General features: G+C 40.2%; 1 protein-coding gene across 1 annotated transcript; it reads right to left on the reverse strand.

Annotated features, from left to right (window-relative positions):
- Positions 1-244: 244 nt before the first annotated feature.
- Positions 245-25707, reverse strand: mzt2b (mitotic spindle organizing protein 2B). The gene is made up of 4 exons (XM_078553931.1): positions 25589-25707; positions 23465-23673; positions 21005-21153; positions 245-1410 (listed from the first exon to the last, which is right to left on the reverse strand). The coding sequence occupies exons 2-4, from the start codon at positions 23644-23646 to the stop codon at positions 1229-1231; spliced, it is 513 nt and encodes a 170-aa protein (XP_078410057.1). The 5' UTR covers positions 23647-23673; positions 25589-25707; the 3' UTR covers positions 245-1228.
- Positions 25708-27038: the final 1331 nt, after the last annotated feature.

A 27038-nucleotide genomic window follows, 5' to 3' on the forward strand; every position in this document is an offset into this window, starting at 1 on the left:
AAAAGGCGCATTACAATCAGAGCTTATTGAAGGATACATAATTCTTAAGGGATGGTGGAAAAAGATGTGATTTTAAATTTAAAAACATGGACTTTCAGTAAATAAAGGCATTCTGCCAGAATTCAATAACTTCTCAATTCACTTCCTTCATATAGATAGAAAATAGAGATTTTTTTTTTTTACCCAGTTTGTTTTTCCATTCCTGTTGGCCCAAAATATAAAGCTGTACAGCAACACATGGACAATACTACAAGTTTATTTGGAGCATGTATCCTGTTTGGGAGACACATGTATACAAAATACATAGTACAGCATAAACACTGCTTCAGCTATACATTACAGGTAAGTAGCTTGATATCTGTTAATCAGCTTAGAGTGTCATGAAAATTAAACCTTTGTGGATTGACAGCAAAGGACGGAGTGGGTTGGGCTCGCAATTAACAATTTCCATAATTAAAGTTCAATTTATGGAACGTGCGTGTTCATGATGAATTTTGTGAATTTGCAAGCTAACAAAGTGATATTTTGGAAGATAAGAGATTAAGACTCAGCTTTAGCTCTTCAGTGCTCCGGCCTAAGAGCTTCGCAAATTCTGGCACTTTCTGCCCATAATTTTCCGTCATTAAAATTGAAGGTGAGCAGATGGAGTTAAGATACAGAGCAATTATAATCTAATTGAATGGCAGAACAGGCTTGAGGGGCTAAATGGCCAACTCCTATTCCTATGAAATAGTGGACAATACTTTTCTGAATGTTATTTCGCAATCAAGCGAGAGAAGTTCTAATGTCCAGGGTGAAGTGGAAAATCTGTGCCCTGCCTTTCTGTCTGTATGGGGAGCTGGATATGAGTCATCCCTCACCTCTCATGTGAGTTATCCCATGAAATTAACCTGCCTCAAAATTGGCCAGCATTTGTTTTAATTTACATCAGCACTTAAATGATTTTATTTTACAGCAGTGTGAAAAGTCTGAAAGAAAAAAAATCTAGACTTGCTAGACCAGGCATGCAGCGTGAAAGGTAACAATCCAATATAATCACCGAACCAAGTTATACTTTCCTGCAAACTTGTATCAATATGAACAATCTGAAGCGATCTCAAGAGTCCCGGTTTCACTTGCTGAAAGATAGTGCATGGAGGACAAAAAAACAAGGGCAGAAGCCCCGCTTTAAACACCCTTGGCCCAGAAATGCTGTCATCTTTATGTTAGACGGCAAACATTCTTCAGACTACTGGCTGGATGTTGTGTGTGTGCTGCTGCCGCTTCCAGTACTTTTCCCAGTGCCGCTACCTTTGGGGACTCTGGTGGCGCTGGGCTGCCGCGGCACCCGCTGGCTGGATCCTTCACGGGTCGTGCTTCGCTCCGTCTGCGTCTGGGCACCACTGATGGCGGTGTTGGATTTATTTCTCACTGCGAAGTAAAGAAGGGGGTGGGTGGGGAAAAGAAAGCAGTCAGTTTTGCAACCAAGACATTTTGGAATCTAAAAACATCACACACTCTAGAGGCAGTTGCTGGTCTTCCTCTAAGATGGGTCAGAATACCGAAGTGCCCTGTTGTGGTGTGAAATGCAGCAAAGGCTGCTCCATAAATATGCTGTTTATTTGATCCTCTCCAGTCTAGAGGACAACAACCCACAGCAGTTTTGATTAAATGCAAATCACAGTGCCAACAGGGAGGAAAAACATGCAATATAAAAAGTGGTTACACTGGCAGAGTTTAATCCTTGCTTCCAAACATCAGTCTTGATAACTGTTCAGGTGCCAGCATTAACCTTGGTGTCACAGCGGAAGGAGAGGCAATGGAAAAAGGAAAGACAGAAAAAAAGAAGTCAAGTATTCTGCTCCTAATCACTGTTCACAGAACATGCAGAAATAGACATTGTGGGAACTGGGTCTTTTCTGTGATGGCCCTGTAGTTGGATGGTCTGCCCACAAATATTGGAGGGTAATCACTGCTTGTGAAATCACAGACCAGTATTAACATCTGACTGGTAGGGGAGAAACTTTGAAGGCAAAGGGGGAGAAAGGAAAAAAGAGAATGGGAACATATTCTTCTTTGGAAAAGGTTTTCAGTGTTTTTTGGGTGTAAGCCATTGAGGGAATAATTAAATTCTCAAGCAAAGGTCAGGTGATCCATCACAGGGAGGAAAAGCACAGGTAGAATCACTCTCCTTAGTTAAGTCCCTGCTAGTGAATCAAAGCTAGATAGCAGTGGACAAGGCCCCAGTCAAGGCTGATCTCTCCACTGAAAGGAATTGCTGCATTGAGGTGGTGGGGTTGGTGTTGTTGGGGGCAAGAATCACGATGGTTAATGACAAATTAGTTTAAATTTAAAGTAACTTTGATTTATTAATGTGGCATCCCTTTTCCTTTTAATCTTTTCATGATGCAAAGGACTTAGCTGTGAGTTATGCAGATAACCAGTGCTACTTTGCAAAACAGCTCCAGGACTGGATTCCTGGGAGGCCTCCCCCACTTCCCAGAGAGGTGGATCCAGGAATCTGCCGATTGCTACAGCTGCACTGTTAAGATGAAGAGATGGTGGGGTGAGCCTGTGCCTTACAGCTCTGTGCAGGGCTTAGGTTCTCTGTTGTTGCATGAGAAAGTACTCTGGGGCAGGAAGGAGCAAAAAGTTAATCTTTCCCAGAACTGCGAATGAATTTACAGAAAGCACAGAGCCTTAACTCTTTACCCAGATCATCCCTTCCACATGCAGGAAATTTATTACTTCCTATAAACTGAAATTGTTCTCACAGAAATATGGATTTCCACAAAATAAATTCTGTATGCCAATAAAGAAAAAAAAAGGGGAAAAAACGAGTGTAGAGTAAGCTCTTTTGCTTGGAAGCTGTATCATTAAAACGCTCCTTGAATTTGAAAGCACACATTTCAAATATGGCTCTCTGTATAAGTTCTGGTGCTGGTTCCATCAATCAACGGCCTTATTCAAGGTGAGCAGAGAGAGAAGATTCACAGTCAGAATCAAGCTTCTGCATAAAACAGAGGCCTCCCTGCTCTGTGGAGAGATTTAATGGCTAGCTTGGAGATTATTTGCACACAATCAGAATCATTAATATTGTTCACTCAACTTTGAAAATTTTTACTGTTGAAAAGACACGAGTACTTTTGACATCATTGTATTGTTCAAAGTTAATTAATATCTGAATGTGGGCTATGAGCTTTGAACACCTGTTCTTTGTAAGTATTAATCATATTCCCCCACCCTTCCACAAAGGCTATCATGGACATTTTTCCTCTCGATCTCAGAGGAACACCAGCAATTATCCAAAGCATTTCAGAGAACTGGAAACAAAAGTGGATTAGAAAAGCAGCATTTAGCATAGCAAATAAAAAAGGAAACGTGAAAGCCAACTACTGGCAGCCTAATTGTGCTCCCCCGCCATTCCCCACAGCGCTAAACTACAGCACAAAGCAAGCCAGGTCTGCCACAGTGCCAGCAGCATGGTAACTCACAGCCAGGACAGGAAGTCAGATTGCAGGAATTCATAAGTCAGCGGGTAACAAGCGCATCTATTCCAACAACAGGCACCACCAGCAGGATCATACTAGAACTTGATTCCACAGTGACTGCCTAGTGTCAATAGAAGTGACTGTTCTTTTAAGAACAAATACAGTTGCCCAAACAGGTCTGTGATCCAACAGTGTTAACGCAATTATCAGCTTCAGGAAGTGCTGGCTGCATCTTCAGGTCGAGAAGCAGCAATTGAAATATAAAAGTGAAACTCGCACTGTACAAGATCCCGTAACATAGGTGACAATAATTAACTCAACAGTCTTTGATTAACATAGGGAACCTTTTATCCAAATTTCCACTCTAGGCCTCAGCTTCAAACATGTGCAAAAATCCAGAAGCATATCAGGTCAACTTTATTTTCCATGTACAACTACCTGTTTCCTACCTGTCACTGCAGCAACAGTGTAGGGTAACGCACATGCCTTTTGCACCAAGAGATCTGGGATTTTATTACAAGAAAGAGGAAGTAAAACACAATCAGCTCATGTTTCCTTAAATGTGCTTATCCCACTGTTGTACTTTCATGGGACTTCTACAGAGGATTCTCTGTGAATCCCTCTTAACATCTAAAAGCACATTTATTGAATTAGACTGTTCAATCCGACCAGTACATTTCAGTGTTTACCCTCCAAGTGAGCAAAATAGTTCTGAACCGCCGCTCTCATCCTCATCCAGTCTCATTAATCAAGCCTTTGGACATCTTTCAGGTCCCCATAAAAGAAATGGGATCTGTTTCTTCCTTTGAAGCAGCTTGGAATGCTTTTCTGTGTTAAAGGGACAATATTAATGCAAGCTACCATTGCTCATTATAAGTGTTTTACAACAGGGGTATCTAAACTTTATCCTCAAGCCCAGATTCTCTGACATCTGAAGCCCAGGCAATTTGGGCTTCTATTTCTTATTTGGCATATTTTAATTTAGTGGGCCTGAAGGTTTACTGTTGGTGGTACTGCTACTTCCTAACTCAGTTGAAAATCTGTTAGTATCAGCAACTTTACATATATGTATTTACACACACATCGAACATGAACTTAAACTTCAAAAGTACCATTGTATGCAACTATACAAAAATCAAAAACTTGTACACCCCTATTTAAGAGTTTCCTATGGGTGGGTAACCCAAAAATTCATTCAGTCTCCAATTTAGAATGTCAATTACAGTCATCAATTACATTCACCTACCATTATATTGGTGCATTTTGCACTCCATCTTTGGGGAGTGGGCAGAAAAAGAGAAAGGGGAAGAAACTGATAGGACCAGCCTTTTCCATTCAGCATTTGATCATTTATAATCCAAGATTGACCTGACATCTGTGGAGCTCAAACTTCGCTTAAGCCAACCCTCTGGGCTAGCAATGCAATACATCTGAGATGAAGCAATAAAGAACTGCAGTTTAATTTGATTTACATTTTGTAGGAACACCTGGTAAAGGGATGGGAAGAAACGAGGAAGGATAATCTGAACATACACCTCACCTCAAATGTTTGCAAAATGAAAATCAAAAAATAAAAATAAATGGTGACCAGAAGATGGGATCTTGCATTTGCGGTGCCAATTGCAATACCATGCAGCTAATCTCTAAGGTGCAGGCTAAGTCTAACATTTCATCAGGAGCAGCACGTTAGGTGTCTTCAGTGCTTTGGAAAAATTACACTCACTCAGACCAAAGAAACTGAATTAATTCTGATGCTAAAAGGGCAGTGCATTTCCAGGTGTGGGAACACCTAACTTTTGTGGCTCTTTGCCAAAAAGTGGTCAACTGGAGCCAGATTAACTGAGCAATTAACTAACCAGCAGGAATGAAGAAGCCCAGAAATTTGAGAACAGAAATTATCTATATTCAAACGCATAATATTCGTGTGTCATGCAATTCTCTCAAGGCCTCAAATAGCATAAAAAGAGAGAACAAGGAAGATATATTTAGCGCTTTGAGCCTGCTCCTTCAACCCAACATCTATGATCTAACATATTATGGATTCTGCTTCCCAAATTGCCTGAGGGAAATCTTCTGTATGCAACAATTCCCAAAGCAAATTAAGTATATGATTATTTTCTCTGGATTTCCACCTCATAAGAGAAAAGATTTATCCAACCTCATGATACCAAAGTGATCCAGTACTGCAATTTGTCATCTTATTTGAGTTAATGGGTTCTGGATCATAATAATCTGAGGAACACAATAATGTATTAGCGTTTAATATTCTAGTTCCCAAGGAATTGGATTGTTTCGAATGTTTTAGGCTCTGAGTAAATGCCAATACCTTTCAGATTTTGAAATCTCAAGCTGTGCGGTGGCCATTTGGCTTAAGCTTGGATCTTGAAACAAAGGCAAATATGAAATTGGAGTTGTTCTTTTAGTTTAATCTCAAGATAACCAAAAAGCAGATTGGTGCAATATTAGTATACCATCCTTCATTGTCACAGGTTTAAACTCTGTAACCTACAGTCAGCGGCCAGCAGTTAATATATAGCTTCAGGTTCTCAGATCTTCTCCTCGCCTAGAAAAGTTTGAATGGTCGCTTGTGTGTGAAAAGGACCAAAACAATGACAAAAAAAAAACAAGTTCAGGGTTAAGTCAAAATGATTAATGTGAAACTAACAGCATGAGAACTAAAAAAACGCCATGTTAAAAGGTAGATTAACTGCTGCTGGCTCTGCTCATACAGTAGAGGTTGTTTCAGCCAGTAACTTGATGAGGCCATTACCAACATGTTAGTTGTGGGATGAAGGGGTTGTTTTATGAAGAGAGGTTGAACAAGTTGTGCCTATACCCATTGGAGTTTAGAAGAACGAGAGGTGATCTTATTGAAACATTTAAGATTCTGAGGGAACTTGATATGATGCATACCCAGAGGATGTTTCCTCTTGTGGGGGAGACTAAAACAAGGGGACATATTTTTAAACTAAGAGGTCTCCCTTTTAAGACAGAGATGCGGAGAAACATTTTCTCCCAAAGGGTCATTGGTGTGTGAAATTCTCTTCCCCAGAAAGTAGTGGAGGCTGGGTTTTGAATTTATTCAAGGCAAAGTTAGATAGATTTTTGTTAGGCAAGGAAGTCAAGGGTTATGTGGGGAAAACAGAAAAGTGGAACTGAGACCACAACCAGATTAACCATGATCTTATTGAATGGTGGAGCAGGCTCAAAGGGCCAAATGGCTACTCCAGCTCCTATGCTCCCCATGTTTGAAGGAACTACATGAGCAAACAGTCTTTCCCTTTTTTTTAAATTCTTTGGGAAACAGACTTGAAAATCCCACCTAAATCTGAGAATGTATTGTTTGCGATGGTTAAAGTTTCAGAAGTTAATTACAACGTACACAAAATAAAACAGACAGCTGAAGTTATTGATTTCAAATTGTAGACCACAAGATCACTTCTGTCCTTCTGGGGCCAAAATAAGGACAAGTATTTGTTGACTTACAAGCATATGTTTTTTTTTGTTACTGAAGATCAATAAAAATATTCTCTGCCTTATTAAGGCTATTTTTCTTTGTGCTGAAGTTAGAATAGGATAGGAATGTGTCAATATTTGAGGGGGGGGGGGGTATTTTATACAAAGGAAATTTCTGTTTTAAACCCAAAGGTGGACAATTACCTCCAAAGATTCAAGGGGAATATTGCATTACTGCGGGTTAGGTTTAAAGAGAAGTGAAAGTCAATCGCTTCTAACATTATCAAAGACAATTGGTTAAGGGTCCTTTGGGCTCATCAGGAGATACCTATATCTGCAACCAACAATATCACCATCAAGCTGCTGAATGGGTAGTCTGAGATGGGAACAGTCAGCAGACATGTTCAGTGAACAAGGCTTATTTTCAGTTGGTGACCTGATGCGGAATCATGCCTTTGATACACAATATTCCTATATGCTAGCCAAGTAAAGGAAGCAGCCAAGCAGACATGCATCACTCCATAGAAAAGCCCAGCACACCACTTAAAAACCTTTCTGCTAATTTAACTAATATATCTACAGAGTCTAGAATAAGTATCACAGGAGTTTATTAGTTTATCACCAATACCTCACACCTGCAGACATCTTAGGGTTGGAAAATTCCATGCTTCAAGTCAACATACATTAGAAAAACACTATGCACTTTTTAACTTGCATAAGTTGAGTCTAGAAACACCCAACACTGTGGCAACAACTACAAGTTTCTACTGGTTTTTATTCATGGACTGGTTTCAGTACACTGCAACAAATGGTTAGATCAGCAACATTCACGTCAGGCTGCAGTAGGAATCTTTACAGAGTAAAAGATGATCCTTGGGAAAAGCCATTTTCATAATCAGCCCTGTATTTCTACAAATTTACCTGGACTGCATACAGCAGAGGGACAATCTTACTGTGCAGAACAAAAAGACAATTATCCTGTAGAAACTGTAATAATACCAGATCTTCCTTCTAAACAACTTTCCGTTGTACCAACATTTAGGACATAAGGTTCTCCCTGTACATATTTGGTCTGAGGGGAAACTAATCTAGAAAATTCATCAGGAAAATTGCAAGCTCTCAAAGCAAAAATGGATTATTTCTATTGTATATTGAATCTGGTGCGAAGATCATTAGGCTATGACTAACTGATGGAATCCTGGACTCTCACTTCAAAAGTCTTAGGACGAATCCAGTCTTGAAAGAAATTCAAACTCATATCCTCTTAACAGAAGAAGCTTCATCAGCTCTCCAATGGATTCCTACATTGAGGAACGAATGAATGAGGTCGGAAAAGCACCGGTTTCTACCCTAGAGCAATGTACTGTTTATCATCTGATTGTAACTATTATCAGCATTGGTCTATGAGAAAACTTACAACCCAAACATCCCCAACATTCCTCACAGAATCAGTGATAAAACAAATTAATACTGTAATACAACTAGTTAAACCAAAGCTTTAGCCATCATTGTGGCTACTTGTCAGATTGTAACTTCACAGCTGGCAAAGATCAGAATCAAAAGAAAGCAGTAATAGAGATAGGAGCTCCCAGCACCAAAGATCCAATGAATGGTTGCTTTGACCAAGACACTCATATGGAAAAACTGAAGCTTCTTTATGGCCTTATTTGCAATGCTGGAGAATAAACCTGACAATGTGCACATAAAAGATTTTATAGATCCAGGTCCTCTTGTGATCCTGGCTCCAAGCAATAACTCAAATTGGAGAAATTAATGTGACAGCTCCTAATAATGCAGTTAAAATCCTGATTTCCCCAGCCCTCACCCTACCCGCCCCACACCCACCACCAGTAAATAATTCCTTTTCCACAAGTTCACCGGCACATTGAGTACATGCCTGTATGAGAATCGGAGACAAACACTCAAATGCTGGATACGTCAATGTCACTTAACCAGCATTGCATTTAAGGCAGTGAACAAGCAGATGATTAGGTGAAGCTGCAGAACATGGACAACTACAGAGATGGTTAGATGAATGGGTGACTGACTGCCTCAAGCTCCTTATGGGCCAATATCAAGTAAATTTTCTACATTCACACTATCTTAATGGCTTAAGTCAGAAAGCAATGCTTTTAACATACACATTAGTACAAGAATCCATTCCGCCTTTCAAATGAGATTAATTGCTAAAACTGAATTACTTTTCAAATGCATTTCTATAAAAAAGGTTCATGTACATTAGGATGTGTGAGTCAGCTCTTATGGTATGGCAGCACTGAGTGTTTCCATACATCTGGATACCTAGAAAATTCCAACCCTTAGATCAACTACTCTTAACCCACCCCCTCTCAGACAGTCAGATCGCACCAGGAACCAGAACTCGCATGTTATTGCTTAATTATCCTACTTCACTGATTATTGGAGCATAACTTAGGAAGTCCTTCGAAAATAGTCGAAAGCAGGTAATCTTATTAAAAGAAAAAATTTAGTTTTAACATTATCCAGCTGCTCCCTTCCCTTAACCCAACTGCTTGTCTGGACCTTTTCCAGTTATTGGTGACCACTCACACACACATCTCAATAACAAAATAAAATCACAAGGCTAACTATGTTCGTTTGTATCTGTGTCTCATTGACCCACTCTTGCAATTTAAATTAAAATGCCCTTAACTACCTTATATACCTCAATAAGTTTGAGGAGCCCAAGTTTTAGACCGTCAACATTGACCTTGTGGCTCTTATCTGCAGTGCCTTCAGAGCTTAAATATCTCCCTTGTGCCTTTGTGACCAAAATTGGGCATAATTCAGTTTTATTTGAGCTTCCTCTGACTCATTCCCTTGTTTTTGTTATGGAATTCAACGTTCTATTGGCTATTACTCAGTTTGACATGTTTAGCATTGAGACAACAAAGAAACCAAAGTCTCTTTCAGCATCATTCTTAGCTAGGGCAACACCATTGCATACAGAATACCAGATGTCTTTAGATTTTTCAAGGGAAGCTATTTTTTAAATAAGAAATTAAAGATATTAAAATTTCCATGTTACTGGCTGGCTCAGACACAGGCTTACCAATAAACAGTGAATTAACTTCTGGGATTTTGAGATAGGGAGCACAGCTGCACCTGTTCCACAAAATATTTCAGATTAATAGAACATGTCAAAAATCAAGCGACAGTACTAAATTATACATAGACAGGATTGCAGGAATGACTGCAAGAGAACTGTAACATTGAAGGCTGCATTTTGAGGTCTTGCTGCCTTCAAATATTCACCTTTACTAAACAAAATGTACTGTGGCTTACTGCAAATTAATAAAGGGGTCACTGTAAAGCAGCCAGCTGATTTATTGAAAGAGTGGATGTTAACTGCCAATGAAAGACTTTAACAAAATGATGTACTGTGGGATTAAGTTGCCACACGAACACTACTGGGTTGGTCCTGTATCTGGTCCCATTAGGAGTGGCTTGAGAGATAGGGCAGAATCTTCGGCTAGGCGAGTGGGGGTGGGGCCCGCTCACCGAGGCGTAAAATGACGCGCAGTAACGTCGGGCGTGCGTCCCGCCGTCACTGCACGCCATTCAGATTTTCAGTTCGGCGGGCACGCAGCTGACTTGGGTGCGCGTCTGAACTGTCAAAGGCCTATTAAGGCCAGTTAACTATTAATTAAAACAATAAGCAGAGCTGCCCATCCAACCTTAAGGTTGGCAGGCAAGTGAAGAGCCCAGGTGGCCTTCGCATTTTTCATGGAACCCCATCCACAGGCGAGATGAGGTTTCATTAAGGGTTTTTAAAGGTTAGAAAATTTTTTAAATTAAACTCATAGACATGTCTCAGCTCATGTGATAGCTTCACATGAGGGGACATGTCCTAAATTTTTCTGCTCCTTTATTAAAATTTTTAACACAAACTAATCTCCCTGAAGCAGCTCTTGTGCCTCGGAGATTTCTGCGCTCTTTCGCGAGCATGCGTGCGTGCAAGAACACAGGCCCCGACTCAGGCAACCCTCCCCCCGCCTGCACAGGGAGCACTCAGCGCTTCCAGGCCCGCGTCATGCTGGGCAGGCCTTAATTGGCCTGCCCACGTAAAATGGCGGTGATCGGCTGTGTGCACACCTGCTCCCGTACAGCCCCCTCCCCCAGAGGGGAGAAAATTCTCCCCATAATGTTTTATTGCTGAACAGTCATTGATTGATTTATACAATACTTACTCAATCAGGTAATTGGCACCAACTTATTCAAGGGTCAAACATAACAAAAAAAATCATTAAGAAATCAAAACCTCTTAATATGAAAGCAAAGTATAGATCACTTAAATCTCTAATCAAAAGATCAAATTCCTTCAGAGACTGCAGTTGCCTCAATGAGTCCTATGGAATTAGACAATGTTACTGGATCAGTTTCATACAACATGACAGGTTCTGAGTTGAGGTTTAAGTTTTCATAAAACTCCTTTTTTTAAAAAGCAACTTTTAACAAGGTCTAATGCCTAATGGGAAAAACGATGTAGAGGCAGCACCCACTGCTGCTGTGTAACAAAACATACTTCCATTTTAACAGCAGGATGTACAAACAATAAGTATTGATGGTGCTGGTTGTGTTCTGTTATTGTGGGATATTGTCACACTTTATAATTCACATGCTGGGGACAAGTGGAAGAAGAGATGGGGAAAAGAGTGGACAACATAGACACACTGACATCTCAGAATTACAGTGTGCACTGTATCAGGATAGCAAAGCTTTCTGGAATTTACTGCACAAAGTAATCAAAAACTGTATCAAAACATAATCCATGGTCACAATAAAACCTAATTTGCAAAGGTCTACCTGAAACTAGCCAGTGTCATCCCTAATATAGCTGAAAACAGATGTCACTCCATTTTGACTTTCAGTATCCACTTTATATTATACACATTAGATCCTTTAATGATATTTATAGCTGTAAACACTTAAATGGCCATGTAACAAAAACATCCAAGCCCCTCAACTGAATTACCCTTGTGGAGTTTATTGAAACTTTGGCAGCATCTCATGGCCCAGATATGGCAGTGATGAAGTGACAGCTAACTTGAATCTGGCATCAAGTCACTGGGATCTCCATGTGTCCACCAACTGTGGAGTCATCAAGCAGCCAATCACAATGGAGTATTCTCACTAACAGCAAACCAGGAAATAAAATCTTTCACTTTCAGTTAAATTTTACAAAGAGCAAAATAAATGACTGGAATTGAGGTAAAAGCTGAAATAGTAAACAAACTTGTTTTCAAGATATTTAGATCTTTTATCATAATGAAGAAATTTGACATTCCACAAATACAAAATCAGTATCAGTAAATACAAAATCAGTATCAAATTCAGGGCCAGAAAGGTTTTTAAGGGTAACTATGAACTTAATTCACAGTTATGAATTCAGTTACACCTCATTCAACAGGGTGTAATTTTTTCAAGGGTTTTGACAGCATGACTAATGGTGCAAATTCTCATCAATTTAGTGACTTCTACCTGATTGCAATCTGGGGGCACTTCACAGTACACTCTCTGGAGAAGCCAGAATCACTGACAGTAACTTCTGGATTTGAGTTCCAATTGCACACTTGAGTCCAGCAATTGCTGAGAGTTTCAGAGTAGCAATGATGGTGAGCGCTGACAGTTGTGCTATCCATACCACCATGAAACTCAGGCCAATTTGTTGGCAACCTCAAACTTACTGCATTTACTTACAGTTATGCAATATAGATAGATAGATAGACACAGACAAGAGGAGAGATCTTCCAGATTCTAAATGAAACAAAAATTTAAACTTCATCCAGATTGGAATAATCTTAATTTACAAAATGTTCAAAGGTTTTACTTTGGGTCCATTATTGGCAATATTTTCCTACTAGTTCCAGAATATGGTTTCTACCCACAAAGTTATTAAAATATTCCACAAAAAAGCTTCTTGATTAAATTATTTTCTCTCCAAAAAAATGGCTTACTGGGTAAATACAATACTTAGGGTGGTACTGAGCAATACAGGCCAGAAAGGGTGAAATCTCTGGTCTGTGTTAGATTAGCTGATCACAGCTGAACATGTCAAAGTCAAACAGCGCACAAAACCTCTCTGCCTCGGCTCATTCATGAATACACACTTGGGAGAAGTTCCTGAGGACCACGGAACTATATCCCAAGGTTGCTCATTGGCTACAGAAGAGGGTTAAGGGCAGAACACTGGAGAGAAATTGGAGAATTTGAAAAATATATATAATTATTTTATGTATTTACATATATATACCTACACAAAATAATTCAAGAAGTATTCAAAACATAAGTAGATGGAATATAGTGATATGGTGGTAATTTAGAAGAATTATAAGGAGATTTGCCAAGTTTGATATCCTTAAATCACATAACAGTTTTTTCAAAAGGAAATAGCCTGGACAAATGAAGCTTCTTATCCTGTTATTTTAGCCAATCTAATTCTAGATACTAGCCAAGGGTACAAGAGTCTGCTCCACTCTATAAATGCCTTCTGTTTGTAATCTAGTTCCTAGTGCAATCACTGACTGTACAGGAACCCAGCAGATAAACTAATAAACGCAACCTGAGAAGGGCGAGAACAGGCAGCAAGAAAACTGGAAGGAACCAGGGGGACCTTGAGAGAGAGGTGAGCAAGCATCAGCAGGGTTGTAGACCACAATCTTAGTGGCTAGTCTCGGAGATCGAAGGGCAGAGGAAAAGGAGAGTGCTGGGATTTTACTGTTCTTTGCGGAGATAAACGAATGCTCTAGTTCAGAGAAGAGAGAGATGAAAACACATTAAAGAACACAGGATGGAACGCGGTACAGAAACTTAGCCCATTGCAAAGAAACAAACTCATCTACCAAACGGTGCAGCTTTAACTGAGCTCTACTGCTATAGCTGACAACTTTGAAAGAGCGAGTCATCGTCAAAACCACTTTAAGAAAAAGTTATGAGGAATTCTAATAAATCCTCTTATTAGATTTAGTCTTTTTGACTTCTTTTAGCAAGATTTTTAGTTTTATGCATTATAGGGGAACTGACTGGGAATCATTACTTAGACAAATGATGTAAAGGAATATAATTAACATTCAGAAAAGTAATTAATCAAAAGTATTTCAGCTTGTGTGTGTTACAAGAAAATATCCACAAAGGGGTTTGATTTTCTTAAAGGGGATCCCAATGGAAGACTTCCTCTTTAAATTACAAATGCAACAGCAGTTCACACAAGGCTGACATTTATATGCACAGTAGTAAATGCTCCTCATAGTTGGAGTTAGTTTTTAAATTAGGTCCCTGAGAGCACATGATAAAAAGATACTTAAAATGGATCTGTGTAAATGAAATTTTAAACAATGCATGCCATGTTGTAGAATATATTATAAAGGTACAGTGAGAACATATTTAATACCGATGTTCTCCAGATGACACACTAAAACATATGTAAATATGTAATATGTAATATTTACATCATATGTAAATTGGTTTCCCTAAAAAAAATTGTAATTTGCAATAGTGTCTGTTCCCTAGTAAAAAAGATCTGAAAGCATATTTCAGTGCAGTTACTGTATGACATTCCATTAAAACATCATTATTGCCCCAACAGAGATTTGTGTCTTACCTCAAGCTGTTCAAAGAATGCAAGAGAACGGGAGGGGATGGGGAAGAAAATGTGGAGGGAAGAAAGACAAACACAAGCAGCAAGAAGCTACACCTCCCCCGCCTCCCAATTTGCACAGAATACCACAAGATTGGACACAAAGAGCTGGACTTGAGCAGCTTATTAGCAAGTGCTCAGTGGATGGGAAAGCACACAGTATTTTAACTATCCTTTAGAAATGTGCAGGGCCAAGCCCCCATTATAGTACAGCTCAAGTCACAACCCCTCATTCCACAAATTGGATTTGTCATCAGTCAATTGAATTTTCTCAGAAATCCTCTAAAATACATTTTGATTGTACTGCGATTAATGTTTTTAGAAGTCAATCTGATTGCGGCAATCATTCCCATAATGTCAGTCTTACATTCAGAATCATATTTTTTTTAATTTAAAGGCCCTTTGCTCATTAAGATATATAACAAATCAGTGCACAATTCATCACCCTGGGTTGGTCGATGTCCTTCACTCCAGCAGTACACTTGTGGAGCTAAAAAATCACAAGCCACTTGTGTGGCATTCTGCTCCAATGAAATGATTAGAAATTATGGTTCACACTGCCTGATCTGTGCAATACTGAGTTGGTATAAAAGTTGTGTTTTTTGAATATTTGGTTTAAGTGTAGTCTTAGCTATACTAATTTGACCAAAGGTTATACCACAAGGTCAGAAAAATCCAATTTATTTCTGCAATTGTAGGTGCAATAGGGTACAGTTCAAGGGGCACTGGCAGCTCTCAGGAACCTAACTCAAGTGACTACTCATGCGAGTCTAACTGGCAAGTGTTGGTGGGCTAACTGACCTCTAGCATCATTATGTGAGCTAAATTCTATCATTACTTGGCTTTTACGTGCATGTGCTTTCTAGCAGGTGTCACGAGATGTAAATTGAAACCTAGATTTTAAAATACAGTTTCCGATTGGAAATAGCAATTAGCATGGCATAAAGCAAACATGACATACTGGCAGAGGAAACCTGCTTGAACATTATGTCAAGATAATAAGAGAGTGACCTTCAAGGAGACAACAAACAAAGTAGCATTTTAAAGAAAGAGTATACCTTTGGCAGGACTGACAAGGTTAAAAAATGTATCTGTGGAAAAATAATCTCCTGGCTAAAGCAGCAATTGAGGGAGCATCCCATATGGGAGGGAGAAGGGTGCCCTGGCTGCTTGCCTCTCTTCCGCTGTCTTGTCTGTGTCCGGGTGGCCTGGAGAGAAAGCATGCAGTGTCCACTGGTGCCAACAAGATCTTCCACAACCCCTGGGCACTGCAGGACTGTCACTTATCGTCATTCTATCGTCTAATACATTGCTGGTCAATTGCAGTGGATAACTTCAACTGCCCATTGTTTTCAAACATTTTAAATTGAATGACAATTTTGCAATTCTGCCACTTTGAATTTAGGATAGCGCAGTAAATGTTTTTCTCCCCGCCTTGCGACAGCTTGACTGTCACTGCATTGTATAATGAGACAGGGACTGTGTTTAAGTCTCCAGGAGTTTGATTTGACCCAGTGAGATTATTTTAAACCTGAACTGACTCTTTGTCCAATGCCACTGTTACCAATCTAATTAAGAAAGGCAAAAATAAATTGTCATCTATTTTTAGGAAGGGGGTTGGGGTGGTTGCAGGGAGTGAAGAAGTCTTAGGCTTGAAGTCTTCTTTCTCTCTTCTCAATCCATTTCTTTAGGTCTCGCTGGGTCATGTACTGTACCCTGGTCAGCAGCACAAGGTGACCAGAAACTGGCATTTGGCCTCTGAAAATGACCCCCAGACAGATAAGATCGACTAACCGTCCAATTCTCTCTCTCTCTCTCTCGCTGGGAAGCATTAGATATCTACTCAGCTGAGATTAGAGCACGTCATCTAGGGAATTACAGTTATGAACTCGCTTATCGTCATTCTATTGTCTAATACATTGCTGGTCAATTGCAGTGGATAACTCCAACTGCCCATTGTTTTCAAACATTTTAAATTGAATGACAATTTTGCAATTCTGCCATTTTGAATTTAGGATAGCGCAGTAAATGTTTTTCTCCCCGCCTTGCGACAGCTTGACATCACCCCACCTCCACCCAAACGATCCCAACACCCACTCGCATCTTCAACAATAGTCATGTGTGAACAGATAGACAAACAGATGTAAAAAGCTCTCAGGGAGATTATTGAGTCCTGAGTCAGTCTTAAGCAAGCCACCCAGAGAGAGGTTCTAACCCTGACAAAAAATGCAGCCAGACAAAAGGCAAAGTATTATATTTATAAATAGCTGTCTTCTACATTTCTAACACTGGTTTCAGACCTGCAACTATAAATTGTGAAATAAAAACAGAAAATGCTGAAGAAACTCAGGCAGTATCTGTGGTGAAAGAAACCAAGTTAACGTTTCAGGTTGATGGCCTCTTGTCTTCACTATAAATTGTGACATTTCCACAGTCACAATGTAGCAAAAAAGAGCAATTCTTCCAAGCATGACTGCAGAAGTGTTCCCACCATTTGTGCTACCAGTCACTGAGTGTTAACAAATAGCAACATTATAACAACCTATAATCAAATCTGTATGTTCACTTGGGTGTAATTATATTGTTAAATGCCTTTTTAACCAATTGATACCAAGACTGAACTAATAATTGTTCTTAATGCAGGAAGTAGCCAATTAGCTAGAATTTAACAGACATTTAACCAAATGATTTTGAATTGTGGTGGATCAATTTCCTTGCTTTTAATGCATCAAATTCACTGAAATCAGTACTTGGGAAAGTTTCTGGCCATAATCTGATCAGAAACAAAGTGGAAGAAGAAAGGAAGTGAATTAACTTACTTCCAAACTATTCTCTTCAAACTCCAATGCCAATTTACTATTTTCTTCTACTTGTAAGAGCTTCCATTTTATGTTAATAACCCAAATACCCCACAGTCCTAGATTTCTCAAAGCAAGTGCTATAATATGGACAGTTTTAGCAAACCAATCATTGGTGTTTTGAGACTAACTTAGATCTGCTAGAAAATCCAACTGCAACATTGCAAAACCTTTTGCATCACATACCTGCTGGAGGATTCTAGGTTTTCTTTAGTGGATGCGAGGAGATGGGCATATTTTGAAGTGATTGACATAAGAGTGAAGACCCCACTTACATAAGCAATGGCAGCTTAACTCTTCAAAATCTAAACTACAATTTTTGGTCTCTGTAGGATATGATATAGCAGGACCATACAAAAAAAAAATGTTGTGATTTAAAAGGAACTCGCATTTCTATACATCTCTATAAAACATCCCAATGGGCTTTACAATCTATTATTGAGGTACAGTGGCTATTGCCAATTCATATGCTGCAAGATGCCACAATAAGATGAATGAGAGGCTCATATTTTTGTGGTGACATTGAGAGGGGGAGAAACTCCCTGCTCTTAAAGTAGTTCCATAGGACCATTACTCACCTAAACTATTGGAATGCACAGAAAGTGCTTTAATATCTCATCTGTATCTAAGGCAATGCAGCACTCCATCAGTGCTGTACTGGTGCATCAGCCTAGGAAATGTCCCTCAACCACAATCCTCTGACTCAAAAGGAAAGTATGGAACCAAATGAGTCAAACTGATACCAAGGCTACTTCTTTCTACTTCTATTGACATGACCCACTGCTAACCCAACCTCAATTCCACTACTCAAATTCCCTCCAGGCAACAGCCCCCATAAACTCCAACTAGCTCAAATTACCATCAGCAGGGTCTAACCACCCACTAATTTCTGCTTGCCCACCAGTCCAATCCAATCCTCACTAAAACTACATTGGCTCCCTATCTCCCATCATAACAATTTCACCTCTGTATACCAGCGAACTCTTCCACACTTATGTCCCATTCCAAGTTTTTTGTTCTCGTCAATCTAACTCTGAAAATTGCCGCCCCCTTTTCTACCATTTGCGCAGAGATTTTGGCTGTCTCAGCCCTATTCTTTCACTAAACCCCTCCCCGTGCTTTCTCCACACTTTCCTGAGCAATCTCAAAATCTGTCTATTCAGCCCTGCATGTGACCAGCTCCCCTAACTCCCTCACCCAAGTTGCAAGCCTAAATTTACTCCTTTATGAAGCACCTTGGGATGGTTTCCTATACTAAACCTGCTTTATAAATGCAAGCTAGTTAATGCAGTTGAGCCATAGTCACTAGAAGTTCCCAGGTTCAAAGCCCAGCTTGTGTTGAGTTAGCTGATTAAGATTAGTAAGAGTGCTACAGTTAGCCTTATCACCCTTAGGCAGAGTGGTATGGGCGGGGGTGAGATAAAGGAAAAACATTATTCCTGCTTCTGATTGCCATTAATTCACCCTTGCTGGAAAGTGTCTGCAAATTCGGTAAATGTTAGCCAAGGACACATCAGGTTTGGCTGCCAGCACTCACTCCCTAAGTCTGCATACTTGAGCAAGTTATCAGAGTGGCTGATGCCTATGAATATTATTCCAACAGTAATCAACATCTTGCAGGGAGAAAAATAAAACAAAGTCAACCTTCTCCTCAAAACCATACTTTGCTTTATTTTTTTCTTCGAGACCAATGGCACAATACTGGAAGTATAACTGGTGAAGGTAATAGAGCTGGTGTAGGCAACAGAAACATTACATATGTAACTGGGGCAGGGTGATCACTTGTAAGGGTGAAGTTAAGGCATATGTCATGAAGAGATTAATGTCTATAATGTTATTGGAAATTATTTTAAATTGGAATTGTAGTAGGGTCTGTGTCTTTGTGTGTCTTAATTGGATTAAAACCAGCTAGTCTGGGTGCTTTGATGTATAGTAGCTTGAGATGTTAATTAGATAAACATAAGTTAGTTAAAAGGTAAAGTGCAATTTGCATTTCTTGACTAAACCATTCAAAAGAATGGGTAAAATCTTGCACCTAGCTGGGAGGTACCAAGCAACATGTTTATATTATTAATAAAATTGGTGGAATGAAAGGATTATTGTTAGGAGAGGTAAAGTTAAAAGACCTAGTAATACAATGGAAAATTTACATTCAAAGGGAAAGCTAGGTATAAACTGAGAGGAGTTTGTGTGTGTGAGGCAGAGGCATTAAGATTTAACCAGCCTGTAAGCCCTACAACTCTGATTGAAAAGGAGCCAAATTGAAAGGAGCCTCATTTTGAATGTGTACGGTCAAATGTGCTTTGCCTGGTGTCTGTTTAAAGTCTATGGGTTATTGTTGCCTTGGTGAAGATTTATCTGCAAGTGATTAATTTGGGAATTTGTTTAAAAGTTATCATGGTAGTAATTTGTAGACATGTGTATGTGTTTAATTAGTTGTTAAATTAATAAATGTTTAATTTAGTTTTATATTAAAAAACCCCTTGAGGCTTGGTGGTTTTATTCCTGAATTAAGAGCTGCATCTTAAACATATCAATTGAAAACATAGGTTATGACAGTTCTTCAAGTTTCCCTCTGGGATTTAAACAACACAGCCTTTACCAACTCCTGTGTCATAACACATGCTAATCAGACCTAAAGAAGGTTTTCTCTATATCTAATTTATGCTGTACATTGATACTCACTCTTCCATTTTTCAACATTTTGATAAGCACAATTTTTTTTTTGTTTTGCTAGGGTCCCAGAATTCATAAAAATATTCAAATGAATAACTGGGATGATGTCCTGTTTTAACAGCAGGATTACACTATGCTTTCAAAGGCCATTATGAAATGACTGAAGAGAAGCACCGTACATGTTAAAGTCCTTAAAGAGAAGAAGGCTTTCTTTCAATTTATTTTATCCTCACTGTTTCTTTATTTCACAAACCATTCTCTGGTTGAGCAGAAGGCAGGTGGTGTGCTTGCAGGCTTCTGCTGATGGTTTCATTTTGACCATTGAAACCTGCAGTCAGTCAGTTTTGGAGCAACACAAAACTCTACTTGTGCTTCCCTACCTCCCTCCCTCCCTCCCTCCAGGAAGGACCCTGCCCACGCACCACGGCTGAGATCAGGAATTTACTATGCGAACAGTCACATGCTGTACTTCTCACACCCAAAATTAAATCCGAAAACCCTGTCCTAGTGATGGGAATGGAGCTCTTGGCTACCTGAGCCAGATCTACTTAGTGAAGAATGAAAAAGAAACTGAGCTTATTGCAAGATTTGAACTTTAAATTTACAACAAAGTTACTAGAAATATTCTTTAGGTGCCAAGTTTTAAATACAACATTCCTCCGAAAATACTTTCAATCTGTTGAGCTTTGATATATACTCTGCATTGTAGGAGGGAAGAAGCTGCTGTTTGAGAAGTTCAATATTTAAAAATGGTTACACAACACCCCTGTGGAGCATACAATCAGTGGATGAATAACAGGATTTGAGAGATGAGAAGCTCAAAGTATGCTGTACAGTAATAGTAATTACTTTGGTGCATTACTTCCGCTAGTCAGCTTTTGGTATCTCACCTCTGGAGTCTGCCAGGTTGCTCTGTGTCGTTGTGGACGGTGTCTCAGTTGAGGACATCTCTGCAATTCGGTGTCCTGCGCACATAGCTTTCAACATCTGGAATACTGCCAATGGAGCCACATTCATCTTCAACAGATCCACGATTATCCTGACAGGTGAGAAACAGGAAAAGCCATCAGGGGAACCAGACCCTTCCAGCACTCAACAGATGATGGTAACAAAATCAATGACTCCCTGCTTACATAAATGTCTCATCTGAAGGAGTATCACAAAGATGAACACTACAGTTTAGAATGGAACACTGGAAAATCATGAAAAATATACAGGGTAACATCCATTACTCACAAAACGTGATCAAGATTGTTGTGCTTGTATAAAAGACAAAGGCCATTGGTCTGTGAAGACAGGTTGAGGAAACTCAACCTGGTATCATTGGTGAAAGACGAATTATGAAAGAAAGAAAAAATAAATCCTGAAGCAAAGTCTATGGGAGAGATATGGATCTCTGTGCTCAGTCAGGAGAAAATGACAGAATATGAAAAACTGAAGTAAATGTGATTGAAGTAACCTGACCCCTACACTTAGGAGTCATTGTCCAGCACAACAAATAACGAGCTCAGGTGTGTAGGCTGTGTCCTTAAGGAGAGATAATGCACTCCATAGCAGGCAAGCAGAAACTCCACTTATGTGAATTTCTTGTAAATTTAGTTTGTAGACAATTTTAGTGCATGCTAAACACCCATTTGACCAAAACAAAAAATAAAATGGTGAAAAAGAGAATGCCAAAAATATACAGACCAGTTAGCCTCTGTGAAAAGATAGGCTAACATTTCAAGTGTAAACCTTCATCTGAAATGAAAACAAAAATAAACAAAGACAATTGTAATTTTCAAAAATAAAAGGGCGGGGAGAGGGGGAAAGAATTAAATGATACTCCAAAACACTGCAATGAAGTTAAAGTGCTGAATGAACAATGAAAGTGGAGCATGTCACAAGCAGACATTTTGAAACTGTGAGTGAAGTTGGATGAGTCTCCTTTGTGCAAAATCACAGCTAAGGAAGGTACAAAGATAGCGCTGATGGAAAGAAAAAAGGACTTGCATCTTTGTAGCTGCTTTCATGACTTTGGTAGTCTCAAAGTGCTAAATGGACAATTTGCATGCAGCAAGTCCCACAAACAGCAATATAATGATCAGATGATCTGTTTTAATAATGTAGTTTGAGGGATGAATGTTGGCCAGCACACTGCTCATTGGAGTCTTTTACATCCACGAGACAGCGCAGATCCAACCTCAGTTTATTATCTCATCCAAAAGATGGCATCTCTAGCAGTACAGCACTCCCACTGTTGAATAAATTGGATTTGTATTCCTTCGAAGAATAAGGGTTGACCTAATTGAATTTAATTAAGATAACTAAGCGAGTTGATAGAATACAAAAACAAAAATAGCTGGAAAAACACAGCAGGTCTGACAGCATCTGCGGAGAGGAATACAGTTAACGTTTTGTGTCCGTATGACCCTTCATCAGAAGAGGGTCATACAGACACGAAATGTTAACTGTATTCCTCTCCGCAGATGCTGTCAGACCTGCTGAGTTTTTCCAGCTATTTTTGTTTTTGTTTCAGATTTCCAGCATCCGCAGTATTTTGCTTTTATCTTAGAGTTGATAGAATAGAATAGATGGAGGTAAATTATTTCCTCTGAGAAGAGTCTAGAACACAGGGGCACAACCTTAATGTTAGAGATAGGTTGTTCAAGGGTGACGTCAGGAAACATTTCTTTCCTCAAATGATAATGGAAATCTGAAATTCTCTCCCCAAAAAAGCAACTGACTCTGGACCAATTGAAAATGTCAAACTGTGGTTAAGTTTTTTGTTAAGCTACGGTATTAATGGATTACAGAACCAAGGCAGGTAAACAAAGTATATCAGCTATGATCTAACTGAATGGTGGAGCATGCGTGAAGGGCTTACAGTTCCTCAGTAATACAATGAAGTGTCAGCCTAGGTTATGTGCTAAAACTATGGAGAGGAACTTAAACCCAAGATCTTCTGATTCAGAGATGAGAGAGCTACTAGTGAGCCAAGGCTGACAATGTAAAACATAGGTAGCAGACATGGGTATTTAATGATTTTGCTGACTGCATTCTTACTAAAACCTGTTCTGGAAGTAAAGATCAAAATCCGCAATTTCACCATCTTAGCATCATTGTTGTCCAGATGAACGTTGCTTCTGAAAATGATTTCCTTCACCGACTGTATATTTTACCTTTACACAGGCTGCCGGCATGATTTGCTACAATTATGAAAAACAATTCAGCCTTGGAGGAAAGGTCACATTTCAAATTTAAAAAGCGAGAAATGATCAACTTCAGAAAATAAACCATTCCAGCATTATCCATTTTAATTTCAAGTATCCAAGGCTGTTTCTCACCTTTGTGGTTACTTTCAGACTTACTTGAACACTTCCTGGTCCATGACAACACCAGCGGCTTGTGTGAGCTCATACAGCTCCATCTCTTCTGCGCTGAGGATCTTCTTCTTCTTGACTGCATATTTCTGTACATTGCCACTGACTGTGGCCAGGAGGGTCTGCTGGGCTTCCAGGCCAGAGCTCCCAGTCTGCTGTGGGACAGCCATCTGTTATCACCGGAACTGTGCCTCAAACTGAAATCCAAGAAGTAACAATGCATTACCTCTTGCACCATATGGAAAGATGCTCTGCATCTTTACCCCATGCCTCAAAAAAGCAGGGAAGCCATTTACATAGTGAGTCAATTGTATTATGCTAAACTATCAGAAACTTAAACATTGCATAGCCTGCTGCCATTTTATTTCTCATTATTTTAATGTTTATATACTTAGGGAAGTTCTCCAGTCATTTGATGTGTCCAATTATCCTATTCTTCACGTGGAAAGCCTGTTACCTCTCCCAGAGTTTGAGGATACAGTCTTTTTCTAGGTTGCAATCAATATCCTCCATAAACAGCCATGAGGAGGCACCAGTGGTATGCTCACAGAATTTCCACACACTCTTACTGAGATGCCATGAAGAACCACCTCAATAGCCCTGGCTTTTCCTAATAAGTGGAAGCACCACACACCCTTCACCACATTAATAAAAGCAATGTAGTTTACTAGGAAGCTTACTAAAGAACAGCTTACATAAATCAGCAAATCAAGATTTAACTTTGCATTATTCATTACACCATTGCTGCATTAGTAAAATATCACAGGTGCTGGAAACCTGAAGTAAAAACAGAAAATTCTGGAAATACGCAGCAGGTTTGGCAGCATCTGTAGAGAGAAACAGAGTTACCACTTTACTAGTTCTAACAAAAAATCAACCTGAAACATTAACTTTCATTCTTGCTTGAAAGATGCTGTCTGACCTGAATATTTTCAGCATTCTCTATGTTTATTACTGTGTTAGTATTCAGTCTCAGCATAATGACAATGTTGCATGAAATTAACTCAAGTTTGCTTATCCGTAGTCACATTGAATATGACATTTGATAGGAAAGATCATCTATCAACATCTCTTTCTGATGGAATAGGCTGGGGACAATACCAGGGCTTAAAACATTAAATTATGAAGACAGGTTTCATAAACTTGACCTGTGTTCCCTTGAATTCAGAAGATGATGTGATCTAATTGAGGTATTTAAGACACTAAAGGGACTCCACAAGGCAGAAACAGTCATGGCTATTTACATCTGAACTCCTTGCTTCCTCTGGTGGCAGAATGCAGAACAAGAGATATGATCTTAAAATTAGAATTAGGCCATTCAGAGGTAAATTTAAAAACACGCACTTTTTCTCCCACACGGGGGCGGTGAAAAATCTGAAACTCCCTTCCCCAAAAGGCTGAGGATGCTGCATCAATTCACTGAGATTAACAGACTTTTGGTACTTGAGGCTTAAGCAGGTAAATGAGGTTGAGATACAGATTAGCCATGGTCTAGTTGAATGGGCAGAACAGGCACGAGGGGCTGAACAGCCAATTTCTGTTCCTGTATCACCAAATATGAGTTCTCCAGTGGGATAATATTCTTCCACCACTTGGCCATTGATTGAATCCAGTTCAGGGGGTGTAGATTTTGTCTCTTTTCGGTGCAAGAATCTGCCCTCCTCGAAGTTACATGTTGATGTATCCCACCTGCGGCCATTGGGAGGAATTTAAAACCAACTGAATTATTGATAAAGGGGAAAGTAGCAGGAATACTCTGTGGGTCTAGTGCCAGCCTCTGTGGAGAGAGATTTCAGATTTCCAGCACCCGCAGTATTTTGTTTTTGGATTTTGATATTCGTTTTCCATCTGAGCTGGGTAAATATCTTAGGTCAAGATAAATTCGGCATTTCAAAAACGGGCTCACATAGGAAATCTCCGAGGCCGAGCTTCTCTCCTTAATGGAAACCGGGTAAATTTATTTATAATTAAAGGCATTCGCTTTCAACTGGAAATATCGTCCCAGATAGCGGACAACCACCCACCCCGGGTAACCCGGGAGCTGCCGTCCCCTCCGGTCCCCCCGCCCTCTGTGGCAGCCGTTCATCCGAGCTTTCCTCCCGGTTTTTCTACCTGCTTTTTCCCTCCCTAACAACCGCCGGACCTGCGCCTCCTCCGCTCCCGCCGGCTGGAAACTGCGGCCTCGCACGAAAGGGCCGAGGGCGGAACTCAGCCTGAGCGCGCAGTTGGGGGGGGGGGGGGGGACACACACAGAAACAGCGCCCTCTGCCTCAGGATGTCTGCAAGGCGCTTCACAGAGACACAGCACAGCGCGGCAGATACATAGATATACAGCACAGTGCGAGGGAGATATACAGCACAGCGCGGCAGATACATAGATATACAGCACAGCGCGGGGGAGATATACAACACAGTGAGGGCGATATACAACACAGTGAGGGAGATATACAGCACAGCGCGAAAGAGATATACAGCACAGGGCGAGGGAGATATACAACACAGTGAGGGAGATATACAACACAGTGAGGGCGATATACAGCACAGGGCGAGGGAGATATACAACACAGTGAGGGAGGTATACAACGCAGTGAGGGAGATATACAGCACAGGGCGAGAGAGATATACAACACAGTGAGGGAGATATACAGCACAGTGCGAGGGAGATATACAACACAGTGAGGGCGATATACAGCACAGCGCGAGAGAGATATACAACACAGTGAGGGAGATATACAGCACAGCACGAGAGAGATATACAACACAGTGAGGGAGATATACAGCACAGGGCGAGAGAGATATACAACACAGTGAGGGAGATATACAGCACAGGGCGAGGGAGATATACAACACAATGAGGGAGATATACAGCACAGCGCGAGAGAGATATACAACACAGTGAGGGAGATATACAACACAGTGAGGGCGATATACAGCACAGGGCGAGAGAGATATACAACACAGTGAGGGAGATATACAGCACAGCGCGAGAGAGATATACAACACAGTGAGGGAGATATACAGCACAGCGCGAGAGAGATATACAACACAGTGAGGGCGATATACAGCACAGGGCAAGAGAGATATACAACACAGTGAGGGAGATATACAGCACAGGGCGAGGGAGATATACAATACAGTGAGGGCGATATACAGCACAGGGCGAGAGAGATATACAACACAGTGAGGGAGATATACAGCACAGGGCGAGGGAGATATACAACACAGTGAGGGAGATATACAGCACAGTGCGAGGGAGATATACAACACAGTGAGGGCGATATACAGCACAGCGCGAGAGAGATATACAACAGAGTGAGGGAGATATACAGCACAGCGCGAGAGAGATATACAACACAGTGAGGGAGATATACAACACAGTGAGGGAGATATACAGCACAGGGCGAGAGAGATATACAACACAGTGAGGGAGATATACAGCACAGGGCGAGGGAGATATACAACACAGTGAGGGAGATATACAGCACAGCGCGAGAGAGATATACAACACAGTGAGGGAGATATACAACACAGTGAGGGCGATATACAGCACAGGGCGAGAGAG

This window comes from Cetorhinus maximus, chromosome 12 (assembly GCF_964194155.1).
Source record: "Cetorhinus maximus chromosome 12, sCetMax3.hap1.1, whole genome shotgun sequence".
Lineage (NCBI taxonomy): Eukaryota > Metazoa > Chordata > Chondrichthyes > Lamniformes > Cetorhinidae > Cetorhinus > Cetorhinus maximus.